This window comes from Hippocampus bargibanti, linkage group LG12 (assembly GCF_051943395.1).
Source record: "Hippocampus bargibanti isolate YZ-2025 linkage group LG12, ASM5194339v1, whole genome shotgun sequence".
In the NCBI taxonomy this organism is placed as follows: Eukaryota; Metazoa; Chordata; class Actinopteri; order Syngnathiformes; family Syngnathidae; genus Hippocampus; species Hippocampus bargibanti.
In genome coordinates, this window is record NC_142745.1 from 19,040,340 (window position 1) to 19,060,803 (window position 20,464).

The window sequence follows — 20,464 nt, forward strand, 5'->3', positions numbered from 1 at the left end:
ACTAAAAATACCAGCCTGCATGTTTTGGGTATTTTAGATGCGATAAAACGTTTTTCTGATGTCAGTTAGGAAACAAAAAAAAAAATGGTGTCGGTTGTCCTTTAAACAAGGTCGCCAACAGAGGCGCACTCACTTGTGAATTACGTAGTTCCTTGGTAGAGCAAGATTAAAACGAGACAAAAGAAATCATGTTGGCCTTTTTATATTACTACCTGTGACCAAAAAATTACATATTGAGTCATCTCGTCATTGCCTTTTGTGTATTTACAATGAAAGATGGAGAAAAAAAATTAACAAACTTTGTTATACAAAGATAGCTTTCGGCTCCTTGATTGTTTTCCATTTGCTTGTTGTCCACTCGAGCATCGACTTGTACCGGGACGTGCACGTTGATTTGGTTGCGCGAGGTCATCTCATCTGTTTTGATTAAAAAAAAACGTCTCGCCTGGCTTGCATCTAAGCGACTGTTTGTAGATTGGCTCGTTTTCTTTTTCTGGCTGAACATTCTCTTCATATGCTTTTTTTCTGTGCGCGTCGGTGTGTCCGTTGAACAAAACTAGACATGCATGCAAAAGCAGTGTATTTTTTTGGTAAGGATGCCTTAAGTTAGATCATCCGCCAAAGGTTCTGCAAGATAAAAAGCAAAACATTTAAATACGTTTGTTCCTCTCTTCACGTGGTTATACAAGTGTGTCCTTGGGTTCCTCAGTACTTTTGCGGGGGTCACTTTTTGTTTTTTTGCACCCTGGTTAGATAGATAGGTCACCATCAAGCAGTGTCGAGATGTGCGTGTGTGAACTTTCTCCCTCTGCGAGTGGTGCTCAGCGCTGGCTGTCATTGCGACTTTCTCACTCAATCGTCGCAATTTGCCTGGAAATGTCCTGTATTTCCAAATGTGTTTTTTTGTACTGTAGGGAGTAATGTATCTTTTATCATCCAAAAAATATGAATAAACATGGTAAACACATGCTGGGTTTCTTTTCTTTTTTTTGACCCTACCTATCAGCAAACGCAATTGCACCGTTTTTGTGTCTTAGTTCTTGTTCGATCAAAGTTGTTCTTCTCCTGGTTCATGTTCTTCACTTGTGTTGGTCTAAATAGTCAATCAGTAGTAATAGAAATGATGACCAGAAAGATTATTGTTCTTGGAACGGCACCGAGAATGCTCTTCACAGGAGAGAGAGAGAGAGAGAGAGAGAGAGAGAGAGAGAGAGAGAGAGAGAGAGAGAGAGAGAGAGAGAGAGAGAGAGAGAGAGAGAGAGCGAGACCAGTGGGGAAGATTCACATAGTACACACACACACACACACACGCACATATATATATATATATATATATATATATATATATATATATATATATATATATATATATATATATATATATATATATATATATATACATTGGTGCCTCGGTTCTTGAACGCCTCACTGTTTGAACAAATCGGTGTTCGAACAAAATATTCGAGATATTCTTGCTTCGGCGTTCGAACATCAATCGGTGTTCGAACGCCAATACGGCGCGTGAGTGCGTACGCGAGGGTGGGGAGCTGAGCGGCGCACGGGTCTATCGCTCTGTTCATGACCAACTGTTGTCGCTAGCGGACGTGCTGCGTTTTGCTCTAGCATTTAATATAGGTGTACGAAGAGTTTTAGCCCCTAATCATGCCTCCAAAGAAAGTAAGTGCTGCTTAAAGTGACAAAAGAAAAGTAGTGCGTACAAAATATTGCATTTAAGAAAGAAATAATCTCAAAATATGAAGGAGGTGTGCGAGTGTCTGATCTGGCGAGGGAATACAGCATGGCGAAATCTACGATCAGTACGATGTTAAAGAATAAGGAGGCTGTGAAATCTAGTGATGTTGCTGTGGGAGTGAGAGCAAGTGTCATTGGATAGATATTTTCAGAGAAAAGAACATCCTGTAGCCGAGTCATCCGTAGCTGTCACGTTCCGAGCGAGAGTGACGGCAGATGACTTGTCGGAACGTAGTGGAATGTTTGGGATCCCAAAACAGACACGTACTCACCAAGCAGGATGTTTACTCACAAATAAAAGAAAACACAGCGAGTAAGAAGGCAGGGGGTGATCCGACCCGCTTACTACGCCAAAAAGCAAATGGCACACGAGGGTGCAAAATGACGCAATCCCGGAAGATGACATAAATTTACGGGACGCAGGGAAAATACCTCGGACCAGAAGGAAGAGTCCAGGTACGGTGGCGAGTTGAGTCAATCATCCGGCATTGGCGAGGTGATCGCGAACCGTATAAATGCCCCGTGTCCGTGATTAGAGAATTACCGCGGGTGGAGAACGGCCGGGAGAGGCAGCCCCCCCCCCCCTCTTCACCCCCCCGCTGTCAACTCACAAGTGACAGGAGCAAAGAGGTGGTTTCGGTGTTCGAAAAAAATCGAACAGGGTCCTGGAAGGAATTATGGTCGAGAACCGAGGTACCACTGTATATATATATATACACAGGGCTGCCCGGTAGCCGAGTGGTTAGCACACCGGCTTCACAGTGCAGAGGTCGCCGGTTCGCGTCCCGGTCCGGCCTCCCTGTGTGGAGTTTGCATGTTCTCCCCGGACCCGCGTGGATTTTCTCCGGGTCCTCCGGTTTCCTCCCACACTCCAAAAACATGCATGGCAGGCAGATTGAACACTCCAAATTGTCCCTAGGTGTGAGTGTGAGAGTGACTGTTGTATGTCTTTGTGTGCCCTGCGATTGGCTGGCAACCAATTCAGGGTGTCCCCCTCCTCGTGCCCGAAGACAGCTGAGATAGGCTCCAGCAACCCCCGCGGCCCTAATGAGGAATAAGCGGTACGGAAAATCAGATGAGATGAGAGATATATATACAGTGGCGGTCCGTGCATTTCACACCTAGGCCTTCAGTGAAGTCCTACTTAGTCCGACTTGAACAAATATCCCTCGTAATATCATAATTTATGACACAACGGCTGGAGATATCATTTACAAAAGCACACGCACGCAGTACTGGGCGTGGCATCGCCTTAATCGTCTACAACACAGGCTATTTTCCGGAGCAATTACACATCAATAAATCTGCATCAGCAATTAGAGCTTGTCACTATATGTGATACTGCAAACACTTAACAATAAAAGGAAATTTAAAGTCATTTGTCCACAAAGTTTTATGAAGTCCACCAAGAATATGCAATCTTTAACAAGATTTTACGCTCAATTACAAAATGTCAGTTTAATATAAGAAAAACAACAAGACGTTTTCAAATTTGAAGTAAAAAAATAACAATATTGGTTTACATTGGACATTTTGAAATTTGGTTTGGGACTTCAGCAAGCATCGTGGCACTTGACATGCTTGATTTACTTTTGCGGGCTGAATAACATGATGTGGCAGGCCAGATTTGGCCCCTGGGCCTTCACTTTGACACCAGTGATGTAAGGAATTAGCCAGCTAGCTGAATAGAAAGAGAGATAGCATATTTGCGAGATGAGCGTGGCACTTGACATGCTTGACTTTGAGACCTGTGCTCTAAATTGTTCTTTGGTGTGAGTGTTAACTAGCGCGGGTGCAAGGTCATCTCTGTGTGCCCTTGCAATTGACTGGCAACCGGTTCAAGGTCAGATGCAAACCAAAAAATGGGGTGGATGCACCACAGGAGGTCAATGGTTGGTTTTGGGAAAGCAATTTTTTCTTTCCATTTGAGACAACAAATCGTCACTGTCAAGACCCAAAGAGCCAAAAGTGGCATCAGTTAAAGTTGAGTTTGTGTGTGTGGGTGTGTGCCTTCACTGTCCCAGGAGACCATGTGTGGCAGAGATAAGAGCACACACACACACACACACACACACACACACACACACACACACACACACACACACACACACACACACACACACACACACACACACACACACACACACACACACACACACACACACACACACGTACGAGTTGATTTCCTGGGAATTGTTCGTCAGTCCTCTGAATTAGTGATGGGAATTCTGTCTCTTTTCAGAGAGCCGGTTCTATTGGCTCGGCTCACTAAAAAGATCCGGCACTTTTGGCTCCCAAATGGCTTCTCCGTTTTTTTGTTTGTTTTTTGCTTACATTAATTAACTCCCAATTTATGTGAAAAACGAATTACTCATGTAAAAATACACTATATAAAATATTTTATTGACATGGCTTTGTTTATATGTGCACAGAGAGCATCCACAAATGTTCACTTTTGTTGTGATGATCAGCTGTCACTAATTTGCTTTTCATATTAATAAGGCGATCATACCGACTAGTAAAAAATATAATAATTGAATAATAATAACAGCATAATGTAATAACATTTGTCCACCTGTCTACATTAGTCAGCCCGTTTCCACAGGCTGATAAATTCCTTCCATGGAGCTTGGTCGCCCTCTTCTGGCGGCTTTTTGGTGCAACACAAGGTTTTCAGACCAAACAAGTACAGCAAAGTACATTGACGTGATGGAAGGACTGCTACAATGTGTCTTTTTTTTCGGTCAGGGGCGTTCCTTCGGTGACGTCACGTACGGACTCGTCACCAACTCAAAAACAAGACTTCCGGAATATTCAGTGCGAGTCTTAAAATGTAAATTATAGCTATGGAAACTTTGTAAAATACGCTCAGTAGAAGTCATTTGAAGCCATTTTACAAATTATGGACACAACTTGTCCGGAGACATCAGTTGTCCTTTAACGAAAAAAAAAAAACAAACAAACTGAGGAGCTACATATCTATCGGCTATCTACCTATCTATCAGCTGGCTACCTAGCTATCAGCTAGCTACCTATCTATCAGCTAGCTACCTATTTATCAGCTAGCTACCTACCTATCAGCTAGCTACCTATCTATCAGCTATCTACCTATCTACCAGCTCGCTACCTACCAATCAGCTAGCTACCTACTTATCAGCTAGCTACTTACCTATCAGCTAGCTACCTATCTATCAGCTAGCTACCTACCAATCAGCTAGCTACCTACCAATCAGCTAGCTACCTACCTATCAGCTAGCTACTTACCTATCAGCTCGCTACCTATCTATCAGCTAGCTACCTACCAATCAGCTAGCTACCTACCTATCAGCTAGCTACCTGTAACCACAGGGAAAGTGAAAGTTAGTGGATGCTCTCTGTGCACATATAAATCAACCCATATAAATAAATATATTTGATATAGTGTATTTTTTACATGAGTAATTTGTTTTTCACATAATTTTACATGATTTTTGGTAGATAGTTAATTACAGCAACAACAAAAAAAACAACAAACAAACTGAAGAGCCATTTGGGAGCCTTTTTAGTGAGCCGAGCCAAAAGAACTGGGTCTCTGAAAAGAGCCGGAATTCCCATCACCATTACTCTGGTACATTGAAACACATGACACGGAAGTGGAAGTGATAATGACAAAACATTATAAATAAAGTAGTGAAGACAATTTGAAGAAAAACAAACATATAAAGGTTTACATAGAAACGATAAACACAGAACAACAAGACCAAAGAAATTATATTTTTGTTGTCATGGCAACCAATGATAATTATATCCGCCAGTTACAGCGAGGACGTTATTGTCTGGCGTGTTTGACGGCATAGAATTGCTGGCCTCCTCCTTTCATCTTGATAAGCGCTTATCTGAGTGAGCCAGTGGCAGAGCAGCCCAAGCCACATCCCTGCCCGCTTGGGCTCATCTCACTCACACATGCTCATTCTTGTAGCGAGCGATACACGTCAAAACTTCATCGTCCCCCAACGTGAAAGCGCCGCCATCGAGGCTTAAAGTAGCATCTTTTTTCAAAGTCTCGATCTCCATTAATAATATTAATAACAATAATAATAATACATTTCATTTCTAAGCGCCTTTCAAAACTCTCAAGATCACTTTATAGTCATAGGATGAGTTCTTCTGTGGGTGAGCAGCGGCAGCCACACGCGCCACCTCAACCCAGAAGTAACTCAAATAGATAGAAAGCTAGCCCAACAATGGGGAAATTTCCTGCTTGGAATTGCATTGCATTTGTTTAGCTGGGTTGATAGCTTTTTGCATAAATAATAATAATGCATTTTATATCTAAGCGCCTTTCAAAACTCTCAAGGTCACTTTACAGTCAAACAAAATACAGGAGCTGCCTCAAGGAGCTCTGGGTTGTACATCTTGGATGGAAGTTGCGATATTGCAGCAGCAACCGATGCAGGCAGACACACTAGAAACTTCATTAATAGCTGGTTCCATAGCTTGTCTTTTCTCTTCAAATTGTACAGTTTAATGGCAATCTTGGACCTTCAATGCTCCAATGTGACAGTCCACCTAAATACCACATTCCTTATTTTTTACCATTGTTATCTCACCGTTTTGTATGAATTATTTTGTTACCTTTCACACCTCTATGGACAAATATTAAAGGATGCAAATTTGGTTGATGGTCACAACAATACGCCCTGTTTTCCCACATGCATACGTCGGCGGTTTCGCTATCTCCACATCATTTATAATAATGTGGTGTAATTGTCACACTTTGTGCATCTTCTTTCCCCTCCTAATTTCCCTGAAAACGGAGAGAAGAGAGCGGTGGAGGTGCTGTTTTGACTATCAAATGGCCGCCACGGTGCTAACTTGCACATAGCCAGCCCGCGTGGTATCGGAACTGCATCTCTTGTCGTCACTGCAGGACTTTGCATCGCCATGTTAGAACAAAAAAAAAAAAAACATTGTAGGCCACTTAGAATATTTGTTTTCTTCACTTGTCAACTCCACTCAGGTATTTCTAAACCACTTTGAAATGACCTGCGCGGTGCACAAAGCAGTGGCCAAAGTGGTGCACATGTAGCCAAAAGAATTCAGTCTGCAGACATAATAATAATAATAATAATAATAATAATAATAATAATAATAATAATAATAATAATAATAATAATAATAATAATAATCGTCATCATCATCATAAATAACAATAATAATAATAATGATGATGACGATTATTATTTTTATTTTTATTTATTATTATTATTATTATTATTATTATTATTATTTAATAATAATAATAACAATAATAATAATAATTATTATGATTATTATTACTATTATATCCAAAACAAACATGCGTATCATACCTTTAAAGATGGAGGTTACTGATTCGCTGTGGCGACCCCTCGAAGGGAAAAGCCGAAAGGAAAAGAAGATATAATAATAATAAAAATAATAATAATAATAATGATTATTACTATTATTAATAATAATAATAATAATGATTATTAATCATTAATAGTAATAATAATAATAACAATAATAATAATAATAATAATTATTATTATTATTATTATTATTATTATTATTATTATTATTATTATTATTATTATTATTATTATTATTGCAAATATGCGGCCTGTCATACTTTTTTGTCTTGTCTTCTGGATGCATTTTCGGGGAGGGAGGAGGTGTGTCTCTGAAAGTTTCCCCTCGATCCCTCCCACACAAGTGTGGGCCCTTCACATGACTGCTGCTAGTCGGAGACGCTTTTTCTGTTCTTTTCTTTTCTTTTTTTTCTTCTCTTTCCATTCAAGGTCAGTAAAGTTGTGGAAGGGTCGCCTTGGCAGGACACACTCTGCGCTTAAACGCTGCAAGCCCGTTTGACTTATATCAGTTCCATCTTATAAGGTAGGTCGAGTCTGTCGGCAATATGGATGCTGATCCAAGTTTGTTTGTGCATCTGAAGTGTCTGTGCTTTGGTTACTTATTCTACTTCACCACAAACCTCACTGACCGGTGTAGCTGCAACATGTTAAAGCCTTGTTTGTTATTTTGGATTGAAGAGTGGATGTCATGCATGTCATGCCTCTGCTGGGATGCGTGCATCCGCGGTCCATCCGTTTTCAAATCCACTACATCTCACGAGCATGGAGCATTTCTTGATGACATATTTATAGTATTGATACATCAGATATTGCTGTCTCGTGGCTCACGAGCCATGAACTCAACCCCCCGTGCTAACATGTCCTCTTCTCGGCCCATTTATGGTACCACACTTAAATCACCCAATAACTTGTATTTACTTATTTGTTTATTTGTATTTTTTGAGAAGCATACATTTCAAGCTCTGTAAAGAGTGTATGTGCCCAAAACGTTCGAGTGGTCATGAACAACCTGTCAGCCAATTCCTTTTCTAGTCTTGTTGAGGGAGTCGAGCAAAACTTCTGAGCCGTTTGAAAAAAGTATGTAAAATAAATAAATAAATAAATGGATAGAAAGATGAATAAATAAAATAATAAATGGGCAACCTGAGAAACAACTAGTTGATTAATTAGTGAATTAATTAATTAACTAACCAATGAATAATTTTTTTTATTTAAGTAATTAATTAATAGATGAATAAATAAATACATTACTTACTTAATTAATTCATTGATTAATTAAATAATGGATGGATAAATTAAGTAAGTAATTTTAATTAATGGATGATAATAATAATAATAATAATAATAATAATAATAATAATAATAATAATAATAATAATAATAATAATAATAGTAATCCATTTAATTTACAAGCGCCTTTCAAAGCACCCAAGGACACTTGACAATCAAAATAACAATTAACACCAGAACAATAAAAGTTATAAATAGATAGATAGATCAACAAATAAACGTGTAAACAACAATAAATAAATAAATACGTACGTACGTATATACATACATACATACATACATACATACATACATACATACATACATACATACATACATACATACTTACATACATACATACATACATACCTACATGCATACATACATACATACATACATACATACATACATACATACCTACATGCATACATACATACATACATACATACATACATACATACATACATACATACATACCTACATGCATACATACATACATACATACATACATACATACATACATACATACATACATACATACATACATACATACATACATACATACATGAACGAATGAACGAACGAACGAACGAACGAACGAACGAACGAATGAATGAATGAATGAATGAATGAATGAATGAATGAATGAATGAATGAATAAATAAATAAACAAATAAACACAAACACATAAACACATAAATAAACACATATACAAATAGATACATGAATAAATAAACACATATCAAATAATAAATAAATAAATAAATAAATAAATAAATAAATAAATAAATAAATAAATAAATAAATAAATAAATAAATGTGTCCCACCTTCTTTGCTTGATTGGTGCTCATAAAATGATGCAATAGGCAAAATCTGGTTCTCTGGCCTTCTGATTGACCCGATGACCTTTTCGATCAGCACCCCTGGTGACATGCAGACTTTGTATCCATACAATCAGGCAAGATGGAGGAGTCTCCTGAGTCGCCTCACTGGGTGTCTTCATCACTGCTGGCCTCAGATCCTCTGGCGGCCTTCTCCTCCGAGTCGGGTCTGCTTCCTTTGAGAGAAGATGCCGACGCCTTCTTCTCCGGCCAGGACACGGATTACACCAACCTGTCATCCTTCTTCTCCAGCCCAAGTCACAATCGAACACCAGCCACCTTCAGAAACAGCTCGAGTCAGTGGTCGCCCATCAATCCTTCCAAACGCTCCTTTCAATCCTTTCACAGTTTGATAAAAAGGCTTTTTCTGGAATCGGGGTCGACTGTCGAAACATTTAAAGGACAACCGACACCATTTTTTCATTTCCTAACGGACATCAGAAAAACGTTTTATAGCATCTAAAATACCCAAAACAAACAGGCTGATATTTTTAGTCAAATGCAAAACACCAATAAAAATTACTTAAAGTGTCCCAAAACTGCCACAAAATGAGCTCGGAAATGGGCAGATTCAGAAAGTCCCGCCCCCTTGTTCGTGACGTCATGATACTCCTTCACAAACTGCCTTGCTCCAGAATCAAAACAATGGCTTCAGAGAGTTCTGATTCGAAGAAGATGCTTTCTTGTTAGGAATATGATTCAAACAGTTGTGAAGAGGAATGTATAAATGTTTGCAATCGATTAAAGAAGTCCTCCGTATCAATTCCAGCCGTCTGGACTCCAATATAGCGCCCGGAAAATGCACAAGATGGTGCACAAGCTCCGTTGGAAATGGGCTGATTTGTCCGCTGGGAATTTGTGTAAACTTCCACCTTCGTTATGCGTGTTACCGCAATTGGCTGCGACACACAACGATTCACCATCACATTATTTATGTAGTTTTCCTTCTAATTTCGCAATCAACACGGTGTTTTCAGACAAAAAAAAGTACCCAAAATGCATTGTGTGTCGCTTTTTCGGTCAGGGGCGTTGCCTCCGTGACGTCACTTAGGGCATCGTCACCAACTCGAAATCAAGACTGCATGATTATTCAGCGCGAGTCTTAAAAGGTAAAATATAGCTATACGCGGTGGAATCTTTGAAAATGCGCTCAGTAGAAGTCATTTGAAGTCATTTTACAAATGATGGCGGTGGTGTCGATTGTCCTTTATAGGAATGTTGAGATATACATCATGTTCATATAAAGTCTCCTGGAATTTTACAATGACCTTTGTTCTGTCCAAAAGTTTGCCAGGTGTTGGCGTCACCGAATCTCCTTAGCAACCTCCAGTTGTTGGACGGCCCTCCCGCTCACTCTCTGGGCTCCCCCTACAGTCCTCCGGACAGCACCTGGGGCAAAACCGGCCTCCCCGCCTCTCTGTACTCAGGGGTCTCCTCCTCTCTCCCCCCGAGCGGCGATGGACACTCGTCGTCTCCCCTCGGGGAGAGTCCTCAGCCTCAGGAGGCCCTCAAGGCCGAGCGCGCGAGCCCTCTCGGGTGCTCGTCGGCGTCCTGCAGCGGTTTTCTCAATCTGACCTCTACGGTGACCTCTACGGTGGGCGGCACGTACACGCCGACGTCCCACTCGCAGACGCACGTCTTCAGCCCTTACAGTCCATACCTGGGGGGCTCCCAGGAGTACGCTGCGGCTAACTACTACGGCAGCCCCGCCTCCTGGATCGGCCCGGCATACTCACCGAAACTTCGCAGCAAAATGAGGATAGCCACACCAGGTGAGAATCAAGTCCGTTCACGATTAGTCTTTGACTTTCGGAATGCGCAAAACAATGACATACGTCGACGTTTGGGAAATGGGGGAAAGGAGTGGAAGCCCTTCCCATACGTGCGATGTAAAAAAAAAAAAACGTTCCATTTTGTTTTTGTACGCGTAACAATCATTTAGGTCAATGGCAACAACATCAATATAGTGTCAGCTAATTTTGCTCAGCGAGACCGTGTTTAACTTAATGATGATCACATACAATACAATACAATACAATACAATACAATACAATACAACACAATACAATACACGAAGACAGCTGAGATAGGCTTCATTTAATGAGGAATAAGCGGTACGGAAAATGGATGGATCGATGGACAATACAATACAATACAATACAATACAATACAATACAATACAATACAATACAATACAATACAATACATATTGATTTGTATAGTGCTTTAACAACAGCTGAAGCTGTAACAAAGCGCTTAACATGGACAACTATCATATGCAGAAAATACAGCACACATGCGGCAAGACAAATGTTTAAATAAATAAACAACTAAATAAATAAATAAGTAAATACATGAATAAATAAATAGGTTAATTAATAATAATAATAATAATAATAATAATAATAATAATAATAATAATAATAATAATAATAATTTCCTCCCACACTCCAAAAACATGCATGGCAGGCAGATTGACCACTCCAAATTGTCCTTAGGTCTGAGTGTGAGAGTGACTGGTCGTTTGTCTTTGTGTGCCCTGCGATTGGCCGGCAACCAATTCAGGGTGTCCCCTCGTGCCCGAAAACAGCTGAGATAGGCTCCAGCAACCCCCGCGACCCTAATGAGGAATAAGCGGTACGGAAAATGGATGGATGGATAATAATAACAATAATAATAATAATATTACATTTCATTTATAAGCACCTTTCAAAACTCTCAAGGTCACTTTACAGTCACAGGATAAGTTTTTCTGTGGGTGAGCAGTGGCAGCCACACGCGCCAGCGTTCACTCAACCCGGAATAACTCAAATAGATAGAAAGCCAGCTATCCAGCTAATAGATAGCTAATAGATAGGTAACAGCTAGCCAGTGAGATAGCCAGCCAGTCAGCTCGATAGCTAATGTATTATTATTATTATTATTATTATTATTATTATTATTATTATTATTATTATTATTATTATTATTATTATTATTATTATTATTATGCATCAAAGGTTGCACAAGGCACCTGGGTCTGACTTTTGACAGCGTAACTGGACAGGATACGTCAGGATCTACATTTTATTTCCAAGTGCTTTTGAAATGGAATCTCACGAGAATCTCTCCATAGCTTTCTCAGACACAAAATCCAACCTGGATTTCCCACATTCATGGTCGGACTTTGTTGAAACAGAGGCCAGAGAGTGCGTCAACTGCGGAGCCACAGCGACGCCCCTGTGGCGCCGCGACGGTACAGGCCACTACCTGTGTAACGCTTGCGGACTCTACCACAAGATGAACGGCCAGAACAGACCTCTGATCCGACCTAAGAAGAGATTGGTACGTTCGGTAGTTCCAGGCAATGTTCCCTCGAAACTGTGCGCAATCGCGCACTGCTTGCACATACTCGGCGCACAAGAACATCTATGCAACGCACTAAATAAAATTAAACAGAAATGCATTACTTAATATCTAATTTTAGAACTGATATAATCTAGTTAATTAGACCAATTGTATTTATATACAGTAATACCTTGGCTTACGAACGTAATTGGTTCCCAGACAGTGCGTAAAGTGAAAAGCGTGTATCCCAAAAATTAATTTCCCATAAGAAACCATTAAAATAAGAATAATCCGTTCCCAGGTCCCCATAAAACAGACATTTCTACTTTATAATATTCTATGCCTTAAAACTACACGAAATATACCTTATTTTATGTATAATAAATATGCTATGGTATTATAATTAAAGAAATAAACTGTACTGTATAATCAAGTTGTTTTATTGACCTTTGTGATGGTCGTTGATGGCTTGGTGGAATGGAGTGGCCGCTTTCATCAGCATTAAACACTTGAGAGAAACGCAACCTTCTTTCACCATTGAGGAATGATCCCTTGTAGGTGCTTTCTTTGTGATCATTTTATCTAGTTTCTCATCAATTGTGTTCTGTTTAGCTGGGTTGATAGCTTGTTGTTTATGGAGCCTGATTGATGGGATATTTTAACCTGGCAGTCTACACTCTGCCTTTGAACAAAGTTTAAACTCTCACTGTCATCTGCCTGTCTGTTTAATGTAACGAAAAAAGTTTGTATGCCAAGTAAAATTTTCATACATTTAACGTTCATAAACCGAAAAGTTCGCAAGCCAAGGGGTATGAAAACCGAAGTATCACTGTATATATTTTGTACCATTTTGCAATGTAACTCGATGAGTGACAGGTGTCCAGCATATAATGCCGTACAGTTCACGTACGCTACGCAGCCAATCGGAGCAGAACCCATACACATGTGATGTTGCTCACAGTGGTCCTCAGTGTGCTCAGGGAGCTTGTGTGTCTGCTCAGACACATGAAAAATTAGAGGGAAGATTGGTTCCAGGGGGTCTTTTAGGGTGGTTGAAAAGGGATTTGCATGGCAGAAGAAAGAAAAGGGTCTTTGTTTTGCAGATTGTCAGCAAGCGGGAGGGCACCCAGTGTGCCAACTGTCACACGAGCACAACCACGCTGTGGAGACGCAATGCAAATGGAGAGCCCGTGTGCAACGCTTGCGGACTCTACTTTAAGCTGCACAACGTGAGTGACGCGCTGGCGCCGGCGTTCTTTTCTGCGGCGGCGCAATTCACCGCGACGCTTCTCCTGGCAGGTCAACCGGCCGCTCACCATGAAAAAAGATGGAATTCAAACTCGCAACAGGAAAGTGTCCAACAAGAACAAGAAGAGCAAGAAAGCGGCGGCCGCCTTCGCCGAGGCCTCTCATCCGCATTCCGTTGAGGACGACGCCGGGCCTTTCGGCCTCGGCCACACCCTCTTGACCTACGGACACGCGCCGCATCTCCTTCCAGGCCCGTCGCCTTTGCACGCCACCGCCGGTTTAGCGTACCCGCACCACCATAACCCGGGCATGTTGCCCACTTTTGTCTGAAGTGGGGGGTCCCACCTTACTCAACTTTTTGTGTGTGTGTGTGTGTGTGTGTGTGTGTGTGTGTGTGTGTGTGTGTGTGTGTGTGTGTGTGTGTGTGTGTGTGCGTGCGTGACTGGAATTGACCATGACGTGTGAACAACAGGTGCATCAATAAAATGTCTGAATTCACACAGGAAGTTTACTTCCCCCACAGTGCAACATTTTCTCCTGTCACACAAGCTTTCTATTATTTATCTATTTGCTATTTATTAGCTAACTGGTCAGCTAGCGAGCTATGTGACTGGCTATCTATTAGTTACATAGGTAGTTGTCTAGCTCGCTATCTATTAGCTATCTATTTGCTATCTATTAGCTAACTGGCTGGTTAGCTAGCTATCTGGCTGGCTATCTATTAGTTACATAGCTAGTTGTCTAGCTGGCTATCTCTTGGCTATCTATTTGCTACCTAATAGCTAACTGGCTGGCTAGCTAGCTGTCTAGCTGGCTATCTATTAGCTTTATATTAGCTATTTATTTGCTATCTATTAGCTAGTTTGATTCGCTGTGGCGACCCCTTGAAGGGAAAAGTCGAAAGGAAAAGAAGATTAGCTAGTTTGCCGGCTAGCAAGCTTTTGGCTATCTATTAGCTATCTTTTTGCTACATATTAGCTAACTGACTGGCTAACTAGCTATCTGGCTGGCTATCTATTAGTTACATAGCTAATTGTCTAGCTGTGTAGCTGGCTATCTATTGGCTATGTATGTGCTACCTAATAGCTAACTGGCCGTCTAGCTAGCTATCTGGCTGGCTATCTATTAGTTATGTTGCTAGTTGTCTAGCTGTCTAGCTGGCTATCTATTGGCTATCTATTTGCTACCTAATAGCTAACTGGCCGGTTAGCTCGCTATCTGGTTGGCGGTCTATTAGTTACATAGCTCGTTGTCTAGCTGGCTATGTATTGGCTATCTATTAGCTCTCTATTTGCTATATATTCGCTAACTGGCCGTCTAGCTAGCTATCTGGCTGGCTATCTATTAGTTATGTTGCTAGTTTTCTAGCTGTCTAGCTGGCTATCTCTAAGCTTTAAATAAAAAAAAGTCAAAGTCAGCTTTATTGTCAAATATGCTAATATGCATGACATACAGCACAGATGAAATGAATTAGCTATCTATTTACTATCTATATGCTAGCTGGCCGGCTAACAAGCTTTTGGCTATCTATTAGCTATCTATTAGCTAGCTAGCTAGCTTTCTATCTATTTACTTCCGGGTTGAGTGAACACTGGCGCATGTGGCTGCCACTGCTCACCCATAGGAAAATTTATTCTGTGACTATAAAGTGACCTTGAGAGTTTTGAAAGGCGCTTAGAAATGAAATGTATTATTATTATAATTATTATTGATTTGATTCAGTGTCTTATTTTTCACTTTTGTCGTCTACAATTATTCCGCGTAAAAAAAACAACTGCATTACGCTGAGAGCCTTGTGGCTTACTTTGCGTGGCCCTTTGTCCATCTTTCAGTACGTACATCCAAAACACCAAATGTGAGTTTCATGTCACAACTATACTAGAGCAAAGTTGGGTCGTAGATTTCATGGTGAGAAGCGGAGCAGTTTTGGCAAGAGCAAGGAGGACGGCTGATTAGTTATCAGTGGGCCTGCAGACCTCCAAAGCAGTCACCTTTAACTGCATGGCAGCACCACACTCACGCTCGCCGCTCTTGACAAATGAAACAATGCATCCGTAACTGTAAAGTTTATTGAGTACATTTCTTGGTAGGAGTTGCAAGAAACGGGTATAATTATTAGATTTAAAGGATAACCGACATCACTTTTTTGTTTCCTAACTGACATCCGAAAAACGTTTTATAGCATCTAACATACCCAAAACACACAGTATGATATTTTTAGTCAAATGCAAAACACCAATAAAAATGACTTGAAGTGTCCAAAAAGTACTTCAAATTGAACCCGGAAGTGGCCAGCTTCAGAAGGTCCCGCCCCCTTGTTCTTGGTGTAACGCCAAGACGTCTTGCCTTGCTCGAGAATCAAAACAATGGCTTCAGATTCGGAAAAGATGCTTTCTTATGACTCATCTAGTTATGAATATAATTCAAATAGTTCTGAAGAGCAAAGTATACATGTTTGCAATCAATTAAATAATTTATTACGGTCATTTTGATGCATCTGGAGAGAAATGTAGTGACAAACTCTTCAGTCCTCACAGTACCCAAAAAAAGGCAAACGATGGCGACAAAGCCAAGTGGAAATTGTCTCCTGCGACGTTTTGTAAGCGAACAAATACACTGTAGAAGTCTTGGCGCAACACACGATTCACGATGGCGTTATTTATGCATTTTCCTTCTAATTTCGCCATCTATACGGATCAACATGAAGTTTTCAGACCAAACAAAGTCCTTTCTCGGTCAGGGGCGTTCCTTCAGTGACGTAGGGTGAGGACTTGTCACCAACTCAAAAACAAGACTTCCGGAATATTCAGAGCAAGTCTTAAAACGTAAAATATAGCTATATGCGGTGGAATCTTTGTAAAATGCGCTCAGTAGAAGTCATTTGAAGCGATTTTACAAATTATGGACACAACTTGTCCGGAGACGTCGGTTGTCCTTTAAGTTCTGAGGAAATTTGAAATCTACAGCAGGAAATTTGAAAGGGGTCAGATGGGGGGTTGAAAAGATAAAAACAAAATATTGGATTGGATTTGCCTTTATTCGTCCTGCAGTGGAGAAATTTACATTTCACAGCAGCAAAGTTCTGAAAGGAATGAAAGTAGAAAAACAAAATATACGAGCTGCTGGAAAGGCAGCCACTCTCGCGGCACCATCTTGAAGTCAAAAAAAACAAAACAAAAAAACTAAATAACAAATAATATGACAACACAAAGACACAGAGTCATTCATTCTTCAGTACTTGCGGTAGCTTATTATGTCATGAAGCAGTTCTAGATGAAAGAGGAGAGGACCAAAGCATCCTTTTCAGCAGTGGATAATGGACGTCATGGTCGAATGTGCACGTCAAAGTCAGTTTTATTGTCAAATATGCTAATATGCATGACATACAGCAGAGATGAAATTACTGTCCTCGGACCCAGCGTGCAAGGCACTTGTAATGACTTTGACAAACATAATAAACACGAAAACGCCAATTTGCCGGGAGAGAGAGGAGCCGCTGCGTGTTCACGCGACGCCATCTTGGGGGGGGAAACCAAAAATGACAAATAATATGACAACACAAAGACACAGAGAGTCATTCATTCTTCAGCACTTGCTGTACCCTCTTTGTGACATGAAGCAGTTCTAGAGGAAAGAGGACAGGATCAAAGCGTCTTTTTCATCATCAGGGATCAGGGACGTCATGGTGGTATGTGCATGTCTACTGCAAGCTAAAAGTTGAAAGCAAACACGCAGCTGTAGCATCCATTGAAGAAAAGAGATTGTCTCACCTCTCTTGTCCGACATAAATCCACTTCAATTCCAAGCTGCGACAGTACCACACACGCATCGGCACTGTGCGCTGACGCTCCTTTCTTCTTATCGCGTCTCCTCAAGCCATGCATTCATCCAGCCGCAGACTGTCCAATAGCATCGACATTTCCGCCTAACAAAGCGTATGCATAATAAAAATGTCAGAAGACTGAAATGTATTATTGTCATGTATTCCACAAAAACAGTCATTATTCTTGGTTTCTGATTTTAAAACTTATTATTTCCTAGCTAGCTAGCTTTCTATCTATTTGAGTTACTTCAGGGTGGCGAGTTTGTAGAGCGCGCGGTCAGGACAATCCATCCATGATTTTGCGGAGTTTAACACAAGTAGATATTATTGAGCTTGAGTATTCCGTTGTGTAATAATCTGTTTTGAATGTTGAAAGTGATTCCATTTTTCAATAAAAACAATAAGTCAAATTACTTCCGGGTTGAGTGATTATTAACTAACTCTTTGCTATCTAGCTAGCTTTCTATCTATTTGAGTTGCTTCCGGGTTGAGTAATTATTAGCTAACTCTTAGCTAGCTAGCATTCTATCTATTTGAGTTATTTCCGGGTTGAGTGATTATAAGTTAACTCTGAGATAGCTAGCTAGCTAGCGTTCTATCTATTAGAGTTACTTCAGGCTTGAGTGATTATTAGCTAACTCTTAGCCTGATAAAATCCACAATCAGATGAATTCAAAATGTATTTGCGTAAACAAATACGACAAATTGGACTGCTTACAGTGAAGAAAATAAGTATTTGAGCAGCCTGCTATTTTGCTATTTCTACCACTTAGAAATCATGGAGGGATCTGAAATTTTTATCATAGGTGCATGTCCACTGTAAGAGATAAACGAAAAAGAAATATCCATAAATCACAATGCATAATTTTTTAAACAATTGACATACATACATACATACATAGCAGGGTGTTCAAATACATATTTTCTTCACTGCATATTATTAAAGAATTAAAATTATGTGCGGCCTCCAACGAGCTCCATAAAGTCAAGTCATAACATAATACGTATTGGTACACGAGCGCCCCGGAAAGGAAAACAAAGACACTACAACCTTAGACCCCCCCCCCCCCCCCCCCCACACACACACACACACACACAGATCCGCGCCCTAACTGACATCCAGGATGCTTTGCCTTAACTCCTGCTGCTCAAAGATAAGAACGACGTGTCTAATTGTCGTGTCTAATATTTTTTGAACACTACGAATTCGTTTGCTCACATTCTCCATAGCCTGCATATGTACCTAGTCAATTGCAATGCCGTTGCGTTCAATTTGAATAATAAATAGAATTCAGTTATTTTAAAAATGACGTTCAACGTTTGTTTTGAATACATTATTTGGCGATATTTTTATTGTTCACGCATATCAAATTGTTTAATCATTCGTCTCAATCCTAACGTTTCAGTGACTTGAATGATTTGACTTTGAGCGCAATTTGACGAGCGTCCAATAACCGGAAGTAGCGCATTTGAATGTGACGTACTGCCGCCATGAACATTTCTTGCCATTTTTTTCCCACGAGATATTTTGTTTATACGTTCAGATACGTCAAAATAAAAATGATAAAATCGCCATAGCAAAAGTGGAAATCTCTGAAATGTTTGTTAATCTGGAATATTTAATTGAACAATAACAAGAGATCTCTCTCATCTCATCTGATTTTCCGTACCGCTTATTCCTCATTAGGGTCGCGGGGGTTGCTGGAGCCTATCTCAGCTGTCTTCGGGCACGAGGAGGGGGACACCCTGAATTGGTTGCCAGCCAATCGCAGGGCACACAAAGACATACAACAGTCACTCTCACACTCACACCTAAGGACAATTTGAAGTGGTCAATCTGCCTGCCATGCATGTTTTTGGAGTGTGGGAGGAAACCGGAGGAGATACTCCACACAGGGAGGCCGGACCGGGACGCGAACCGGCGACCTCTGCACTGTGAAGCCGGTGTGCTAACCACTCGACTACCGGGCCAACAAGAGATTTGGATTGATATATTTTTTCGACCCAGTTCGCAAATCAACTATTAATAGAACACTTTCAAACAGCAGTCATCGCTGCATACAACGAAGTGCTGTACTATCACAATATATCTTCTTTTCCCTTAAGGGGTCGCCACAGCGAATCAGTGTCCTGCATATTCAGAGGTTTGATTCACGTTTGTTTTGGCCAAGCGTTTACGTCGGATACCCTTCCTGACACAATCCTCTGTATTTATCCGGGCTTGGGACCGGCACAATAAGACACTGGCTTGTGGCTACAGAACAAGCAACTCTATCCGCTTAATAAAGATGAAGATCCTCAGTAAAAGGCTCCCAAACATATCAACAGGTGGGACGAATTCAGTGAATACTAAAAATCACGTTCAACGTTTTTAAATAGATACGTTGTGTAGACAATATATATTATTGCTCGCGCATATCAAAACATTGCCCTCAAGACTAACGTTTCCGTGACTTGAACGATTTGACGTTTGAGTTCAATTGGTCAAGCGGCCATTAAACGGAAGTATCCCTCTTGAATGCGACGTACTTCCGGAATGACAATGTCGTCTCGCCATTTTTTCCCCACGAGATATTTTGTCTATATTTACGTTCAAATGCGTCAAGATAAAAATGATAATATCTAAAGTGTTGAAGTGAAAAAAAATCACGAAATTTGGTTTTGCATATTTTTTAGACTAAATTCGCAAATCAACTATAGACCTTCAAACAGCAGCCATCATTGCATACAACAAAGTGCTGTACTATCATAATATATACATGGCAAAACATTAGCAGTTAATAAAATCTCA

General features: G+C 40.4%; 1 protein-coding gene across 2 annotated transcripts; it reads left to right on the forward strand.

Annotated features, from left to right (window-relative positions):
• The first annotated feature begins 7,473 nt into the window (after positions 1 to 7,473).
• On the forward strand, positions 7,474 to 14,347 carry gata1a (GATA binding protein 1a). Of its 2 annotated transcripts, none has more exons than XM_089010783.1 (6): positions 7,474 to 7,647; positions 9,353 to 9,571; positions 10,562 to 11,047; positions 12,391 to 12,599; positions 13,706 to 13,831; positions 13,902 to 14,347. In XM_089010783.1, exons 2-6 carry the CDS (start codon positions 9,358 to 9,360, stop codon positions 14,178 to 14,180), a joined length of 1,314 nt encoding a protein of 437 aa, XP_088866909.1. In that variant the 5' UTR covers positions 7,474 to 7,647; positions 9,353 to 9,357; the 3' UTR covers positions 14,181 to 14,347. The 2 variants fall into 2 exon arrangements, with proteins under 2 accessions (XP_088866909.1, XP_088866910.1); XM_089010784.1 differs by having other exon boundaries at positions 12,454 to 12,599; positions 13,902 to 14,273.
• Positions 14,348 to 20,464: the final 6,117 nt, after the last annotated feature.